This window comes from Chiroxiphia lanceolata, chromosome 4 (genome assembly GCF_009829145.1).
Source record: "Chiroxiphia lanceolata isolate bChiLan1 chromosome 4, bChiLan1.pri, whole genome shotgun sequence".
NCBI lineage: Eukaryota > Metazoa > Chordata > Aves > Passeriformes > Pipridae > Chiroxiphia > Chiroxiphia lanceolata.
Window position 1 is genome coordinate 37,623,909 of NC_045640.1, and position 19,297 is coordinate 37,643,205.

The window sequence follows — 19,297 nt, forward strand, 5'->3', positions numbered from 1 at the left end:
CACCTGAGGTCCAGTGAGTTCATCCCGGCCTTTTGACAGTCGCTGCCCTGTGTAGGCATCCACCCGGTCGCCCTTCTTCCCGCGGGAGGGAAGGCGCTCAGGCAGGGACCCTTCTGAACACAGAGCAGCTGAGCTCTCCCCTACGCCTCCGCCCGGGGCACCCCTCCAGGGAGCCCCCTCGCCGCAGCTCTGTGCCCGGTCCCTCCCCGCTGCCTCCGCGGCGGCCGCGCTCTCGGGGGGGCGGCCGCAGCATCCCCCGCCCTGCCTCCCGCCCGCCCCGCCGCCGCCGGGTCGCGGCGCGCCCCGTGCCCGGGATGCGTCCGGCGGCGGAGTGCCGGCTGCCGGCAGGAGCCGAGGGCAGGCGGGCGGGCACGGGGGCTCCCGCCGCCGCCGCGGCTCGGCGCCGCCGCCGCGGCTGGAATTAGGCTCCCGCTCGGCTGCGATGCGGATCGGCGGGGCGGGAGCGGCGGGGCCCAGCGGGAGGGCGCGGGGGGCCGCCGGGCACTAGGCGGGCGGCGGGCGCGGAGCCACCGGAGCTCTCCAGGGTGCTGGGGCGCTGCCCGCCCGCCTTCCCGCGGGAGGGGCGCGGCCGCCCTCGCCCATCGAGCCGCTCCGCCGAGCCCCTCCGATGCCTCGGACAGCACCGCTCCCGGGGTCCGCCGCGCCTGCGAGCAGCATGGCCCGGATTAGGTACCTCCGCGCGGCTGTGTCGGGCTTTTATCTGTGGGAAGCTGCGCTACTTCTCAGGTGAGTTGTTTTATTTGGGGAAGTAAAGGTGTCCAGCCTTCCCGATTTTCGGGCAGCTGAAATGCCTGGGACTGGCTCGGAAAGACGCCGCGGTCACCGCCTTTCCTCACCACGAACGCCCGGCTCCCTTCGGCAGCCAGGCTGTGGGCACGGAAACTAAATGCACGGGGTCCACACTTCGCAAATGGCTTTGCAACATTGACCTGCCTCGACTTTTGGATTTTGCAAGCAGGAGGCTATGTATTTCCTCCACCTGCTCGTAGTTAGAGTTTGCCGATATGATCTGTGAATTTTATGGGTGTTTTTAACAGTAATTGTAACATCAATGGTATTGAAAATTCTCCATGTGCAAAGTGTCTATATGTAAAAGTTACAGAAGATAATCTGAGTTGAGAATATATAGAACTTCCTTATTACTCTCAGTTCTTTTCAGTAAAAGGAAAATCACGGATCGATCAGTGGTCAAGTCAGGTTGGGGAAGTCATATAGAAAAACACTAGCTGAGTGAAGAGAGGGTATGGTCTACAAAACTTCTGTTGAGAGGGAAAGCTTTTGCTGTGCTCCTAGCAGTCTAAGATTTGTATTATGAAAGATGGCAACATACCCATAAATTATGACCTCAGGAGAAGACTGAGGTTCATACAGCTTTTTCTACCTTCTGCCTAGCACACTCTTTCTAGGTAATGTTATTATATTAATTCAAGCATTTGAGTCTCAGTGAGGGAAAACTTATAAAGAAAAATCACACATGTAAAGAAGCAGCCTTCAATGTCATCATGTATTCACTGCTAATGCAGTTACCCATTCTTGTTATCAACAAATATTCTAGCTCTGTATCACAATAAACAAACTATGGCATATAACATGCCAGACTATTTTAAGAATCCTGCTGTTACTTAATAAAGATTAAATAAACTTAAATTCTGAGAGTTTGGGGATACATGTAAGGGATTTATAACCACAAAGTTAACAGTGTGGTGCCCCACAATGATGGCACACTTCACAAGTGATCAGAGGCTTATAACAAATCTTTCCTTTTTGACATTAAGTTAATGCCCTGCTTTGTATCACCATACGCAACATAAATAGTTTATAATGTGATTTTATTGTAATTGTGCCAAAAGGAAGAGATTTTAAGAAACTAGGTCACAATGAACATGCTTACTGTGCACAAGGACTATGTAGACTGAGAAAGAGTTAAGAAAGCTGCTCTGAATCTATGTATATGTTTCATATCAATCTCTGTATAGAGACTGCTGATGCCTTTAGGTCCAGCAATAATACAGAAGAAACCTGAGTCAGTTCAAGATACAGAGTAGTCTTCCCCATGCTTTAATATGGAAAAAAATGGGGGGGAAAAGTTAAAATATTAAAAACTGTAAAATTCTCAGGTTTCCTGGAGTCATTAATTCTAGTTCTTTTCCTGCTGGTAGAATGCTGTTTCCACTCTCTATGAGTCACCCAGAGTCCAGCCTTAGCACCAGTATAATACTTGATGAGAAGATGGATGTGCTGTGAATTTCTAGAAACAGTCAAAACTTAAGTTTTTATTTGCTCAGACATTTTGGAAAAAATAATGTTATCTTCTCTTAAATCATGCAACGTTAAAACTTTTCTGCTCTTCATTAAGAAGCAGAAGGCTGTGTGAGAAGACTGGATGAACCTAAGGGGAAAAGCTTTCAATACTTGTTCAACAGCCCTGAGGCTATTTAAAATTACTGTTTAAAGTATATGCCTATGAAGATAGATGTTTAGTTTTATTTTTAGTGCAGTTCAAATAAAATTTAAAAAGAATTTTTTTTGGTATAAAGTTACAGGCTTGCTACTTTAATGAGCAAAGTCTTAAGATTGGCATGCTTCAAAAGAGGAAACTGCACATTATTTATTTTTTTAAAAAATAAATAATTTTTCATCCCACATCAAAAGACTCTTCAAATTGCAATGAATGAAACAAGATGTATATTGCTCATTGTAGGATCTAATTATTAATTTGATTTCTGAAAGACACTGTAGAAAGAATAAAACAGTAGAAGAACAACAAAGCTGGTGAAAGGTCTAGAGAGTAAGTCATATGAGGAGGACTGATGGAGCTGGGGTTGTGTAGCCTGAAGAAAAAGAAGCTCAGGGAAGACTTTATTGCCCTCCACAGCTACCTGAAAGGAGGCTGTAGCAAGGTGGGGGTCAACCTCTTCTCCCAGGCTACTAGTGACAGGACAAGAGGAAATGGCCTCAAGCTGTACCAGAGAAGGGTCAAATTGGACATTGGAAAGGATTTCTTAACCGAAAGTGTTGCCAAGCATTGGAATAGGCTGCCCAGGGAGGTGGCGGAGTCACCATCCCTGTAAGTGTTCAAGAAACAATTAAAAATGGCACTTAGTGCTATGGTCCAGTTGACATGGTGGTGTTCAGTCAAAGGTTAGACTCAGTGACCTTGAGGTTTTTTCCAACTTGAATGATTCAGTGATTATTAATAGTCTTTTATAATATTGTAGGTTTGTACTACTATGTCATAGGTGAATAACACAGTTATTGATAATGTATTAATAGATTTTAAACGTGGAAAACAGTGGTGAAAGCACACAGCAGTGTGGTTTATGCAATGTATTTTAGGACAGGGAGAAAAGCTATGATCAGACCCAAAATTAAAAAAAATGTTGCTTATTAAGGACTGCCAGTCCAAACTCCAGTGTGATACTAAGAGAGTGGAGATGTAAAAAAGAGGGTAAAACCTAGAGAAAATAATTTAATGTAGCCTAAAAATAGCTTTAATTCACTACCAAAGAAGGAAAACCACTTCTGAGATATACTTTGAATTTATGATAATATCTAAGACTGAGTATTCTTCTGAGTAAAGTAATAGTGTTAACAAAAAACCCTCTGGATTTATCTGGATTCCAAGAGATCATAATGAAAGCAAGATCATATTTGTAGAGTCAACACAAATATCATATTTGTGAGTCAAACAGTTTTATAACAGGTCACGAACTTGCATGGGCAGCAGCACTGGGTCTCTTAGATCTACCCTGTCAGGGACTTGCCAGGGACTTGTTTTCTCTTTAAAGGATGTAGTACATCTATTTTGTATGTAGACCTGTGTATAGGGAAAGCACAGGGTGAAAAGGTAGGTGGCACTGTGGAAATGCAAAATAGATTCTCCCTATGTCATTTTTCTTTAGTTATCCATATTAGTATAGATCAAGAATCACACTACAATTAGGTTATTTCCTTTTGCTTTGCTCTTTTTAATACTCCACTGGCCTTACGTTGGAGAAACAGTATCACAGACATAGCTAATTGCTCTTTGAAACGAGATTCTTGTGGAAAAAACCTCCACGCAACCTAACTCTGGGGCATATCTGAATTTACAGTTAACTGATTTTGAAATTGTTCCTGCATTTCATTGTAAATTGATTTCAGGTGAATAGCTTTAAGAAGCAGAAGTCCTTATCCTTTAAGTCAGCGTTAGTGCCTTCAAATAAAAAAAGAGAAAAATAATCAGTCAAAAGCTATTAAATCTGACATAGCTTTACAAACATCTTTGAAAATAAAAATTTTCAGATGTTCTAATGAGACTTCAGTTGATTATTAATATGCTAAAAATTATACCTACAATACTAATCAAGAAATAAAAGTATCTGTTAAAATCAAGACAGGAATAAAAGTGTGTGAAAGAAAATCTATTAATTCAAGATGAGAGCACTGAGGTACAGTACTTTTCATTGTCAGTTCAGACTCAATTTTAAATGCGGTTTTTGTGAAATAAATCAGTTGACAGACTCCAGGTCTTAACGAAAAAGATTTAACATGTCTCAGAGAGTAGCAAGGGAAGGGTAGGTGAGCTAGGAGTTGAGATTCACAGCAAGTCAGGAAGGATCAGGATCCTACCAAAAAAGTTTGCAGTTGCACAGCACCTGTGCAGGAGAAGAACAGTTCAAACAGCAGTCCAGATTGATCAGCAAAGTTGGTAGTTAAGAGGTAGGTCCAAGGTCAAAGCCAAAGAGTCAGGTCAGCAGACCAGGCTCAGGATCAAAATTATGAAGGTACAAGTCTGGGTAAAAGTATACTTGGACACTAGCTCATGCAGAGACCAAGAGCATCTCTCCAGCACTCTAGACGGTGAAAAAAAAAAAAAAAAGTGAAAACCAAACATGGGAAAAAGGAACAGATCCTGAGAGAAGAGAGGTGAACCCTGCTGAGGATTCTACAATTCAAACAATACACACAGCTCTGTTTCAAATCTGCGCTGCTGCACTCCCAGAGTTCACACTGAGCCTGGGTGGTCAAACCCCTGTGACGGAGGACACTTATAAAACATTAGGAGGAGACCATCAGGGTCCCCTTGCATATACCCATATGGAGGCATTGTACTTTCCAAGACTGAGACAAAAATGAAGTGGGGGTCTTGTGACCAAGAATATGTAATTCTAATTCTCTTGTATTTCAACTGTTCCAGTGAAAACACTGAAATCCATTTGTATCAATTAGGAGTTTTGTCATGAGTACAAATTTGATCAGAACTTTCACTATCCATTCCTTATTTCTATAAAAATTAAGTTAGTTTTCTAAGTGACTACCATGTTCATAATTTTGAGAAAGAATAATATGTATATTTTTTGGTTTTTAATACTATAAACTGGAAGAAAATTAAATAATAAATAAATTTCAGTTAAAACCATGAGTCTTTCAATTCTTACAGTGCTAATGATGGTTTCTTACTTTTCAACCTCTCCTAATTCATTCCTAGCCAATTGATGCTAACAACAACTGAAAGCAAGTAATATTGTGAGATAAGTGCTGTGCTTCTGTATGATGATAAATGTAATAGCTCCTCTATCAGATTAGTCTTGTCCAAACATCCTAGGAATCATGACAATCAAAGAAAATGAAAATTTTTACAAGATTAGAGCTTCTCATTTTAACAGATTCAGAATACAAGCTTCAAATGACCTTACTGAGTATTATGTAATAATACCTATAGGGAATTATTCCTGCAAATCAGCTTTTCTCAAGTACTGAATGATGAAGAGCCCTTGTGTGTGTTGCTTCTTGTCCTCTTTATTGTTTTTCCTACTGATCTTCATGATGTTTATTGAAAGAATCAGTAAAGGGAGATAGGAAATAGAAGGTATCACTTTCACTACTATGTAGGCATCACGAATAGATGAAGGCACCTTTTTAGGGATATCAACTACCAGCAGAAAGGAATTATCTCAGAGAGCAGGAAAAGACACAGCTAAAAACTATGCTTAACAGGAATGTAGGACCAAAACAGAAGAATGAGAAGAGCATCGAACAGCAGAACAGCCTGCACAGTAAAGTCAAGAGAAAAGAAAGTGAGAATCTGTAAGACTACTTTTTTCCTAGCACAATCCACTATTTTTTATGGCTTCCAAAGCAATATGATCCCTTCTGACTGATTTCTTCAAACCTGTGTCAATGGAAATGCTAGAGTAGTGAGGATAAAAAGAAAGAAAGAGGAAAAAGGTAAAAAAAAATAGACAGTATGTGTTTATAAAAGTATAAAAGGACACATTTCATTATTACTTTTCCAGTCAGATGTCTAGTTAATTGCTCCAACACACATGTTGTTGAATACAACAGCAAATGGGGTAATGATATTGGTCTACACTGAACTGAACTTTCTACATAATGAACAGAATCACAGATTCAATTAGATTGGAAAAGACCTCTGAGATCGTCAAATCCGACCTATGACTGAACTCCACTGTGTCAACTAGACAATGGCACTGAGTTTCACATCCAGTCTTAAATACATCCGGGAACAGTGACTTCACATTCCACAATTTTATTTTTTTTTTTTCTATACCAAATACCACCCTATTATATCTCTGAACTTACCACTGATATACAAAATACGTGGGGACAGCAAGGAAGGTCGAGGGTATTTCCAGGTAGGAACTTCCCTAAGAAAAATCAGTCCTCTTCAATAATGTTATTACTGAAGTTTCTTCCTGGTGACATGAAACATTAGCAAAATGCAGTTTCTGAGCTAAACAGTTTGAGACCACAGAAAAGGTAGAAAATTTCAAGAAGGCTCTGGCCTGACAAAGTCATGTGGTCACTTATGGTGCTGTTGAAATAGTGGAGCTGCACAAGTGGTGGGGCTACAGATTAATACAAATCAATGGTTATGGGAAACAGCAAGCCAGCTAATTACCCTGAGACTTTTAGTGAAACAATAGAGTAGAACACAGGAGTACTAAATTGCCTCAAACTTTGAGGTTAATTGCTATTAAACTGCATGTGATTTTTACAGTTAAAACAAACTTAGGAAGGGCATCATAAACAAAATCAGTAACAGCTATGATATTTAAAAAGGTAAACCTATTTTTTTCCTCTTCCTAATTAAAATTCAAGCTGTGGTTACAACTACATAACTTACTGTTTTAATATTTTGCTCCTTATTGCATTCCCTCTTTGATATAAAATAGATATATAAATACGATTAATCTAAAAAAAGGTTCTGGATTGTGCTCCCCATCACACCATTGCCCAAGCCTTCATATACTCTCTACAGTTTGTGTAAAACTCCACTATGTCTAGAGTCTGTCTCCAGTTCCTTTTAAAATACATTATTAACACATTCTCCCTTTCTGAATTTTGAAAGGTAAAATATAAATCTAATGTAATCCTAAATGGCATCTCTGAGGATCCACAAGTGCTAGAATATGTAATTTCACAGATGAATTCCTAGAAAATTGGCTGTTTACAATTTTCTATGATTTTTACCAACAATTAACTTTAACTAATTTTAATTTCACTCAGCAGAAATACCTAGTTAATACAGCTATACCAGCATGTTTTATCAAAAGGTTGATATTTGTTTGGGTTTTTTAAACTGTTATGACTTTACGTCTTGGTGGGTGACTGCAGAACTTAGAGACTATTTTGTGAAAAGTTGGTTTATACTGTTCTGGGATACAGTGGGGTTCAATTATTAAAAAGATCCTGAGTTTTTTCCTGATAAGATTTTTAATTTCAAAAAGTTTTCAAAATTTCACTGTCCTCTATTATGTTCAGTAATGTACAGTAGAGTCCATGCTCTGGGCATGTGTAGGCTAAGATATATCCATCAGCAAGGACCAACTTCCATTTTTGTGAGCAACATATCTGCCGACTAAGAATGTTCTACTAGATAAATAGGAAAAAAAACACAAGTTGTAAGTTGCTGGCAAAAATAAAAGCTTTGAAATCTACCGTGACTAAAGCACTGACTTCACACAGCTAAATTATGGGTAACTCCAGTATTCTATGATAAGTGTTAATTCTGAGTCTAAGCATCTATATAGCTTTTCTATGAAGGGATGTCCATCCGGGCAATGTTTTCCCTGATGCTGTCATGTCAGATTCATTACCTCTGATTCAACAGTATTAGAACCAAATTGAAAGTGGGCAGATTTCAGTCATATCTGGACTACACCCCATAAAAGACATAGTGAGATTTTTAATTACTTTATACTGTTACAAAAAATCCTTTATGGAAAGTTTTAGGTTTTGTTTTTGTTTCATTTCTTTAAAAAAAATTATCAGTGTTTGCTTAAACTCTTAATTTGCAAGAGTTAAAGTAAAAATAAAGTATCTTCTAGTTTCCCTCAGTTTTTGCAGACCAAAGATTGATAGTCAACATTTTGAATATATTGCAAATTTTTACTACAGAAAATGAATATGAAGTGCCCCCACTTAAGACAGTAATCTATGATTATAGAAAGTACAGTACAGTGGAGAACTGGAATTAAAAATGCACTTTGCAAGTTTCTCCACATACATGTTAAAATTTTACCAGTTTTATCTCCAAAACTTATCCCAAAATCTCACTGTGCAAATGAACTCTCAGAATATCTCTATCTCTTTAACTGGTTTTTTTCTGCCTCTGCACATATTTTTGGATCTTGGATCGCTCAAATTTTCATCTGTAACCAAAATGTGAGCATAAAGGCATTTGTTCAGATTCTCTAAATAATAGTTAACAGAATATCCTTTTTCATCCCTTTTGACAGGGATAATTTCTTCAGGAGATGTATTGAACATAATAAAGGTTGCAGCACTGTTTGGGGGGTGGTGGGGGTTGCCATTGCCTTCATGATCATCCAGGAAATGGGAGGGGATACTCTACCTGGACCCCATGAGGTCCCTTGCTCAGCTGGTGTAGGATTTACAGGGGCAATAGGGGATCAGTGCAGGTCATGATCTTTCCTTCACTCAGCTTGTTTTCAGTTCTTTACACAAAGATTAGAAGACTGAGATGATAATTAAGAGGGTACTGGCATAGTGAAGACTAGAACAGCAACGACTAAATATGTATCTGAGGGGATGTATCTGAGGGGATGTATCTGAGGGGATGTTTAAACACCACTTTCTGTACATGAAAGAGGATGCGTGTAGTGGACCAGGATAATTTTGGTAGAAGCAGGAAAGGCTAGTAGCACTGTTTTTTTAACCTTCACACTATTTTCTCTGACTTATTCCGTAAGGAATATGCTTCAGTGCATGCATTAGGAACACTGGGTTCTGTCATCATGTGGCATGAATTCTGTCACTCTCATCATCACCCTGAAGCTCAACTCTGTTGTTTGTTAAAGAAAGTCTTATACTGATTTATTATGGTGTTGATCCTGGATAGAATTAATAAAAAGGAAAAATTATTTAATCCACATATCTTATGTAAATTAACGCAGCTGATTGAACATCACCATTCCTGTCTCACAAAAAATTCCAAAGCTCTGTAAAGATTTTCTTGCTTTTTCAATGCATAAAAAGAAGTTTAAGTTGCAGAAAGCAGGAAAAATCTCTACCAATTCTGTAGGGATGTTCAGAGTTTTAAAAATTAGAACCCAAGACCCCAACTTCAGTTCCCATTGACATTAGAGAACAGATTGTGGCACACAAAATAGGAAGGACACTGAACAATATTCCACCCAAGCCTGCCAACATTTCACAAAATGACATTGAAACAGATATGTTTCTGTAGAACTGTGTTTCAAGAAAACAGTATTTTTTCAAATAGAAAAAATTTATCTGAAGAAACTTCTAAATTAATAGTAATAACACAGATCTACACTATAATTAGCTGGCTAATCAAAATAAACAATTTCATGAGAAGTGTTTTGGAAAAAAACTTTATAGAGTGACTTTTCAGGCTATATTCAGCTTTCCTCTAACTGAACTTATATCTTGTCAAACTTATTTTGGAGAAAAAGTGTAATCTTCTAAAGAGTCATCTGACATGCTCACTCAAGATACAGAACTGATACAAGCAGAGCTTCCCTAAGACAAACAGAACAGTGTTTAATTGAATTGTTCTTGTCTTCACAAACCTGAGGTTTTAATTCAAAATCAATTTTGTATCTACCTTTGGTAAACCTCAAACATTTCATTCTACTGTAGGATTTTCTGTGAAGATTTTTATGAATAGTAAAAATTAAGAAACATTGGAAAGAACTCATTTTCAGTTTTGGTTATGGCTTACAACTCATAAAAGTGGATTTTTAAAGCAAAACTAGACAAAAGAGAAAAGGGATTCTTATTCTAATTGGTCATAAATTATGATAACAAGAAATATCCCTTTTCTACAGATGTACACTTTAGTGGACACACTGTTCCTGTTTATATTGAGTGAGAGTACAGCAACCTAGTAGATGCAAAGCTGATGGGGCAATGCCACAATATTAAAAAAATCCATTAGAACTAGAAAACACAGTAATATGCAGCTTTACAATTTAAAGAATATTTTGAGATGTATTCAAAATACAGAAGCAGCTATAACCTGTAGAAATCTGTTCACAGAATTCACAGTTTGCTCCTAGACTTAGGAAAAATTTGCCTAGAGAAACAATAGTTTGCGATTTTTAGCCAGTCAAAAGTCTCATTTGTATCAATTCACCTTTCATTCTGGTGTTGCCTCATTGTCATCAGTTGAATTACAATTTACTATGGTGATGAAAGATACCAGTCAGTTCCTTCACAAGTTCATTTGGCTAGAGGAATCATTCATTAATCATGAAAATAAATGTAATTGTTCAATTCTGACAGCTTTTATAGAAGGATAGCTGCTGTAATAAAATATAATAGTCAGAAATTATTTTACTTGGTCATTTTGCAATCTATCCATTACTCCAATAACTTTTCTCTATTATTCAGTTAATACACAAATTATTCTTTATAGTGAGATAGTAATGCTCAGACTTCTATAAATAAGTGGTTCACAGTTTCTATTTTCAAAAATATTGCCTTATTTTAGCCAAGTACTATCTAACTAAAAAAAAAAAGGAAAAAAAGTTAATTGAATATGAGGAAAATCTCACTATCTTTAATTGAAAGTTAAGATTGTCAAAACCTAAACCGATTTAGTAGTTCTTTGGGAAAGCAAGTGATTTATCAGAATTTGAATATTTGAAATATTCTCTGCTCCTGTTTGAGTCAGCTCCCCCCCCCAAAAAAAAGTAGGTTGAATAAATTAAGAAATAGCAAGAAGCTAAGACCTGAGTTTAGAGCATTTATAAAAATAGTCTACACAACAGGTAAAAAAGACTATTAGGTAGGGGCTTCTGGGAAAACAATGAATGAATATTCAGAATAGAGTCATAATTCATAAAATATATTAATTCACATACTGCATGGCTGAAATTGGCAAAAAAACCCCTTGTCTTAAACAAGAAAGCAAAACTACAGACAAAACCTCTAGTTTCTTGAAACTATATCTTAATTATCATAGAAAACTTTGCCCACAGGATTATGAAGGATGTTGACAAATTAATTTTCTTCCTTTACCCTAAGAGATCTTTTTTCCTAAAGAAGGAAGTAGTAAAGTTTTGTGCTTATATATATGTACCAAGTCACAAACAAAACCAAATGTATATGAACTTAAACTTATCTGCCCTCTGACCTGTAGAATGGTGATCATTTCAAAATTACTTAATCAGAAGACTTAAAACCCAATCATTTTCTATTTTTCTCTCTGTTAAGAAAAGCCAAAACATTACAAAGAGATGTAAAGCTTTTTGAAACTATAGTACACAGTTTATGTACTTTATGTAAACACGTCTTTGCATAAAGTAAACACATTTACTTCAACAAACTAATTTATTTCCATGACCAACATGACTGGAGGAAGACTGTAGAGCTGGAGGAATTCTCAGTTGTATTAATAAAAGGAAAAAAAATTGACACCATAAAGATATCAGAAACATCCTAAAATAAGGCTTGTAACCATCACCTAGGCTACAAAGATCACTAAAATTTAATGTTAATTTTGTGGTTGAAATAGAAAAATTAATTTTATTCAAACCTGAAAGAAAACATTTTTTAATAGTTGCATTGAAATGCAATCCCATATATATTTCATGTAGCTTTCATTTATAATCACTAAAAAATAAAGAATGGATAATTAGTGAACTTAAAATAGAAATTTGTTGTTTGTTGCACATAAAAATATTACTTTGGCTGAAAAATGTGTCCTGATATAACTCTACTTATCTCTGTAGCATTATACCAAAAAATTAATCTGACCATTTGCACTTAGTCAAAATAAGAGGATAAAAGGACAACTAGAAAAATCTAAAACTGTGAAAAATCAGTAGAAAATCTAAATCATTACACAAAATATTTAAAATTCTCTTGAGGATTTTGCTCAGAAAATACTCCTTTAAAATCTTGGTCATACAATGCTTCTGCTCCTCTTAGTTGAAATGACAGTCTTTTCTCTAGCAAGCATGAGTTGAGAGTTCTGTGTTTTTTATGATCTGATAAAACTATTATTATCTAAAACATTGCAGGATATGAAAATCTGCATTTTCATTGCATTAGGAACTTTCAACTTTATGACCTCTAACAAATAAAAGAGTTTTCATCTTTAATTAGCAAGAAATATATTATTGTCAGTTTTATCAGAAATAAAGGGAAAAGCATTTTAAGTATCAGTCTTTTTAACACATCACAAACTTAATTCTTTCTCCTTCATTTAGTATCTTTGGTTTTATTACATGCCACCCTCTTCCACTATTCTTTCCCCATAGGAAACTTTTTTTGTTTTTTGGTCCCTCAGAATGAAAGTAATTTATTCACCAATAAAGAATAATTCAAGTAGAATTATTTTCATTCTGGAGTACAATAGAGTTGGAAGGAAATAATCTCCACATATGAACCTTGAAGAAGGTAATGATCACAACACAGAAAATGTAAAGAGCTTGAGTCTTCCAATGGATAATTCAGAGAAGGAGAGGATTTTTTGGTTTTGTTTTGTTTCTTAAAAGAAACTCTCTCTATGTGAGCTAGAATGGGACAGCAGTGACAGCTGATTCTGTGTCACTTTCAGTACTTGATCCATGCAGATTGGATCCTCTGACACAGATCCTGCTTTTCCAGAATGGCCCTGAATTTTTATGAATAAATGTTGTTAATGGGTGGCCTCCAAAAAGACAAGTCTATTCATCTTTTTTTTCTATGAAGAATTTTTATTTTCAATACAGAGATTGGTTTAAAATATATTGAAATTTTTAAAAATATTTGCTATAAAAATATTTATCCCTCCTTCTGAACTCCCATTCCACAATATTTGCCTCATCTTCAAGGCTTTCAAAATTTAAAATTGTTTATTGCAATAAAAGAGAGAACTATATTTCTTTTCTCAGAAAACTATCTCAGGTAACCAGTTTGAACACATTACGCCTCAAAAGAATCACTGAATCTGTTAGGCTGGAAAAGACCCCTGAGATCATCGAGTGGAGCCTATGACCCAACACCACGTTGTCAACTAGATCATGGCACTAAGTGCTGCATTTAGTCTTTCCTTAAACACCTCCAGGGACGGTGACTCCACCACCTCCACCACATCCCTGGGCATCCCATTCCAATGCTCAATCACTCTTTCTTTGAAGAACTTAATGTCTAACCTAAACCTCCCCTGACGCAGCTTAAGACTGTGTCCTCTTGTTCTCTTGGTAATTTCCTGGGAGAAGAGACTAACCCCCACTTGCCTGCAACCTCCTCTCAGATAGTTGTAGAGAACAACAAGGTCTCTCCCCTGAGCCTCCTCCTCTCCAGGCTAAACAAACCCAGCTCCCTCAGCCGCTCCTCACAGAACTTGCACTCCAGACCCTTCCCCAGTCTTGTTGCCCTACTTTGGACATGCTCCAGCACCTCAACATCCTCCCTAAATTGAGGGGCTCAGAACCGAACACCATACTCAAGGTGTGGCCTCACCACTGCTGTAGAGGAAGAATCACTTCCGTGGTCCTGCTGGCCACACTATTGTGGATATAGGCCAGGATGCCATTGGCCTTCTTGGCCACCTGGGCACACTGCTGGCTCATGTTCAGCTTCCTGTCAATCAGTGCCTCCAGGTCCCTTTCTGCCTGGCTGCTCTCCAACCACTCTGTCCCCAGCCTGTAGCGCTGTATGGGGTTGTTGTGGCCAAAGTACAGGACCCAGCACTTGGTCTTGTTGAACCTCTGGGGATAAAGCTAAGGTTGTTCTAAATTTTTGCAGTTTCTCATTAAAGTGCATGTGTTCAGTTATATAGCATGACACAGCTGTTTTATTATCCACAGAAATCAAACAAATTAGTATTGCTTTACATTGATGCATTATATTTTTTTGGTGTAAAATTGAAGGCAGTTTTTGTCTTTCTAAAAAAAACAGGATTTATTTTTGTAAAAACAAGGTAAACATGTTACTCTGGACAGGCTTGAGGACTTCAGTAAATATTCTTGTTAATGTTTTTTATTTTTGATTTTCAGCTGTCATGCACTCGAACATTCTTCTGTCTAAAAAGTGTTTTTGTCAGGTTTATGTACAGCTCTTGAATAATGTGTGCAAATTCTACTTACTATAAATTCTGATCTTATTGGCCCTTTACTTATTTTAATTAGTAGATCAGATAATAAGAGACATTCCCTTTACAAAATAAAATTCCTATGCTTTGACCTCATCAAACTTACTATTTGCTTTTCCCATTAATTTTACCAAATATATTTTATGAAGATCTATATTGCTCAGAAGAAGATTTAAAGACTTTCATCATACCGCAAAATCTTATTGCTACAATTTTCAAAATGCAAGGCACTGTCAGATAATCCATCACTACCAATTTGAGGACCATTTCCTTTTAACAGACCTTGTTAATGGCATGGTTACACTGAATAATTTTTGTTTTTAAAATTGATGAATTCTATCACCATTACTTACAGTTACAGAATCAAGGGGAGTAGTCATGAGATTAATTCACCTAACTATTATTGGTGAATTAATGAATAAGTACCAGTAGACTAATTTACTGAAATGCTTTTGTGTGGTGCTGTTTGAGAGACGCAACTTAGTGCATATTGGCTGCAGTTTTTCCTTTCCTTATGAGGGCGTAATTGATTTCTTTGAGCTTCTCTTTGAACCATTTTAATATAAAGCGCATTAAAAACATTCAAACATCAGCTGGAGAGCATGGACCACAAACACACAACATCCAATTGCTCCAGGGGTTTGGCCACACTTGCTGTCTGAGAGAATAAGTTAAGTAATGAAATGAAAGAGCTACCGGACCATCACAATGCATATAGCAGCACTGAAGTATGCATTTTAAGATGAAATGCAAACCTTCTACCTGTCTGGATTGTTTTTAAGACAAAAGAAGTAATTTATGATGAGATGAGAAAAATCAGCAAGCAAAATACGACAGTAACTTGGTGTTAATGTAAGATTATTCAAGATAAAATATGCAGTTTATCTATGGAAGGAAGAAAATTAACTTACCATATAATTCAAAGATAATTTGTGTCAGTTATATTCAAAAGTAAGTCAGTGAGACTCTGGAGACTACTCTCAGAATAATTGGGATAAATTAGCACACTGTCCTAACTTGGACTTGGAAACTTCTTTCTGGGAACTTTACAGTAGAAGGTAAAATTACAGCACACCATATTCTTGCTTTATCTCTGCAGCTTGTAGCTGCAACTAGACTCAGCAAATGGTGTAAGATGTAATTTCTTCCTTCCCTTTCTATACTATTCTTATTTAGCCCTTCTGGAGCGACACAAGCTTTCTTATACAAATGTTGACAATAGTCCATTATTTCTTTTTTTCAGTATTTTCGAACAAATAGATATATTTTTTAAGGCTGAAACCACATACTGAAAGCAATTTTTAAGAACCCACCTTGAAGGTGAAGTGTTGAAAAGAGAGAAATCAGTGAAAACCAGAACTTTCTGCAGTACATACATGATGCAAAAGTATCAAAGCAGTAGGATTGAAGTTGCCTTTGAAAGTATACGTTTTAAAATAAATCTTATATAAAGCACTTTCATATATAAAGTTCCTTTCCTTTATTTGTGCTTTGGTAAAAATGTGCAGAAGTTTAGGATAGATAGAAAAGAGACAAGTTCTGAGTAGAACAGAGTGACTCTTCAAAATAAAAAAAAAGACACGGGAGAGCAATCTGATTTTTACAGCTTTAGGTGTTTTAGAGAAGGAAACATTTGTGAAGACTGTAAAATTCCCTGCAAAGAGTTCTTCTTAATCATTTCATTTTGGAGGAAGGGAGGAAAGAAGTTTTCTCTTACAAAGATGTCTACTTTAAAAAGACATTTCAGGAGCTCAGATTCATGACCCATCTTGGTAGCTAAATTGCCAGTTACTAGATGAGATCTCCCATTGAAATTCTGTACATGTTGATGCTATGGCTGCTGTGTTAACTACATATTTTTTTTTCAGACTTCTGTAGTAGCAATTATTTTAAAAGCATAAGAATCAATAATGATGTAAACATATTCTCAGTCAAGGATTAAAGAACTGAGTTCCATTACCTACAATCACAGTCATCCATGTCACAGAATCCTAAGGCCTAGCTCCTTCTTGAAACACCCAGGGCTTTTCTATCTCAGCTTAAAATTTTGAACTATTCCTGAAGTGTTTCAGTGGTTGAAAGCTTTTTCATTTTGATCTAAATATATCCCTGGACACTTCAAATCCATTATCTTTCATGCCGACATTATAATTTAGCTTAAAATTCTTTATTCTTTGCAGGTCCATGTCATAGATAGAACATTAGCTCACTTTTTCCTAGCTGTCCGCCTCTGAGTTTTTAAGCTGTGTGTAGTTTATGGGCAGCTCAAGTGCAGTTTCCATTCTGGACGTTAATTCCATACTGTGCAAGGAGCTGATGCTCATACAACTGTTTTGTAAGTCAAATACCCAACTGTGAAAGGAATTGAGCAAAACAAGCCAACACTACGACACGTAACTTGCAACCCTGTTTACAGGTTACAGTACAGGCTACTGCAAGCCTGCAACCCAGTCCCTGCGTAGAAGGACCCTGAGAAGACACCATTTTGTACTTGGAACTATGCCCATTTCTCCCCTGCCCTAAGCTCCTCAAATCCATCTAGTGTCTTTTGACAGTCTGAAGATTTCTACAAGAGATTTGTAATGTTTACTCTGAATTTAGCCTGCTTTTCAATATATTATAGCTCATTCCTTTTCACCAAGCTAGCCTTATATGAAACACAATACCTTATATTTTGCTAAGCTGTTTCTTCCAGAAAACTGTATTGTCTTGGTTGATACAGGTTGATCTTTATTGTTAAAGTGTGTATACAAATTCCCATTTGAATTTGTCTGTCTCTCATTGATTTTTCTTCTGCCTTTCTTCTTTAGATAAGTGTCCAGCATTTTCTGCTCTTTGAGGTATTTATACACTTCAATCATGCTATTTTTTTCAATCTTCTTTTTTGATAAACTTTTGATAAAAGCAGATTAAGCTCTGAAAGTCTCTTACTTGAAGCAAATTTCCCTAACTTTCAGGTCATGGCTTAGTGGCTTTGTTCAGTACCTTTCCTAATGCTTTAATGTCCTTTTAAAACTTGGAAATGGAATTTGATGCAACGTCCCAGAACTGGTCTCATTAATATCATATAAAATAATAAGTGACCTTCACGCTTCTACTCATTCTTTCAATCTTTCCACACCGCTGGATTACACAGTAGTGCAGTGAGAACTTTACCATCACAGTGCTGAGCTGCTCGACATGAATTCTGAATCCTTTTTCAGACATAACTCTTTCCTCCAACTCTGCCCAGATTCCCAGTTCATATATCTCTTAATATACTTTCTCAGATTGCTTTAAATTGTTCTACTTAAATGGCCTGAACTTAAGAAAAAGGTTATTTTCTTGACATCATTAGTATTTATACCTCTGTCAATTCTTTTTGTATTTCTTAGTTTTAAACCATCAATGATTTTGCATTTTCTTTCCAGATCATAGAGGGCAGCACTGAACAACATTCTTACCTTTTTGTTTGGAATTTAGAATGTTGGTGCTGTTCTCTAGAAGCTGCATCTTGTCTATGCTGGGCTGCTTCTTACTCTTTAACATGTATATCCCACTGTTAAAGGCTTCAGCTTGACGTAACATAATATTTGAGTTTCTGACTCAAATATGACTTTTGATAGGTTATGCAGTGTCACAGACTGGTGATTTGGCATGTCTTCCTATCTCAGCCATGAAATTCCAACTTGACAGTCTTTCAGGTATTGATGCAAAGCTTATCTACCCTCAGATTTTAGGTGAACAATGAATAGACCAAATAGAATAACAAGTCTTTGTTATTCTATTTATCTATTCATGATAGAATAGGTTTTGTGTAATACCTTATTTGAAACAGAAATTTTTACCCTAATTGTGATGGTGTAAATTCATCTAGTCACTAATAATTTTTGAATTCATCTTTTGACATTTTCAATTTTTTTCTGGATTCTTATTTACTACTGCAGCTAACAAATTTCTTTTTAATAGATTAGGAAGGCTTAATTTACATTGTAAAGATGTTCAGGATACATTCAGGAAAGAGAAATCAAGCACTGTTCAAAGTCTGAAATTGAAAAATTTAAATCGTTTAAATCCTTATAACTGTTAGTAACATTTACCAATAGCTTACAGACACAACACAGAATCACTACCTGGGAGAGCATTCTTGTTGGTAACTTTCCTCATAAATTATGAACAGACCAGAAGAGTGTGAGGTTATAATTTCTCTCCAATAAAAGACTTCAGCAATGGGAAGCCTCTACATGTGAAAAAAAAATGTACAGCTTTCTTTTTCAGTAGTGTAAAGTAGCATAATGTCTTTATGCTAATCACAAGTCCATTGTACCTTACTTTTGAATGCACTTACTGATATTAAAATTCTTGCTGATACTAAATTATTATTATTATACCTGTTAGAAAATACATGTACAAACTGTTACAGGTCAGAAATAAATTCCCTCTGGAGGCACACAAAGCCATTCCTAGACTTATGCAATAGTTGTATGTTGAGGACGAAGCTCTGTGCATTAACACTAAAAGGAGATAAATTCTTAGTTCATGAAAGGAGTGTAACCTTCTCTAACCCTTTAGCCAGAGGCCTAGTATTCAGAGGCAGTGTGCAATAAAACTGAAGAACCCTTACCACGCAGATTAAATTTTTATGTTAAGCTGTAAACAGAAAACCCCTTCCTAAAATCCATTACCTTACTCAGGTTTTACAGTATTACCAAGTCTTGCTCC

The 19,297-nt window shown here is 36.8% G+C and overlaps 1 protein-coding gene across 4 annotated transcripts in view; it reads left to right on the top strand.

The window, feature by feature from the left end:
* Positions 1-499: 499 nt before the first annotated feature.
* GLRA3 (glycine receptor alpha 3) overlaps positions 500-19,297 on the top strand; it is an 84,524-nt gene continuing 65,726 nt past the window's right edge. Inside the window, exon 1 of one of the 4 annotated variants that reach the window (XM_032686636.1) lies at positions 500-747. In XM_032686636.1, coding sequence (XP_032542527.1) covers positions 629-747 — 119 coding nt within the window. In that variant the 5' untranslated portion in view covers positions 500-628. The remainder of the gene's footprint in view (positions 748-19,297) is intronic. The other 3 variants (XM_032686634.1, XM_032686635.1, XM_032686638.1) reach the window with 3 other exon arrangements.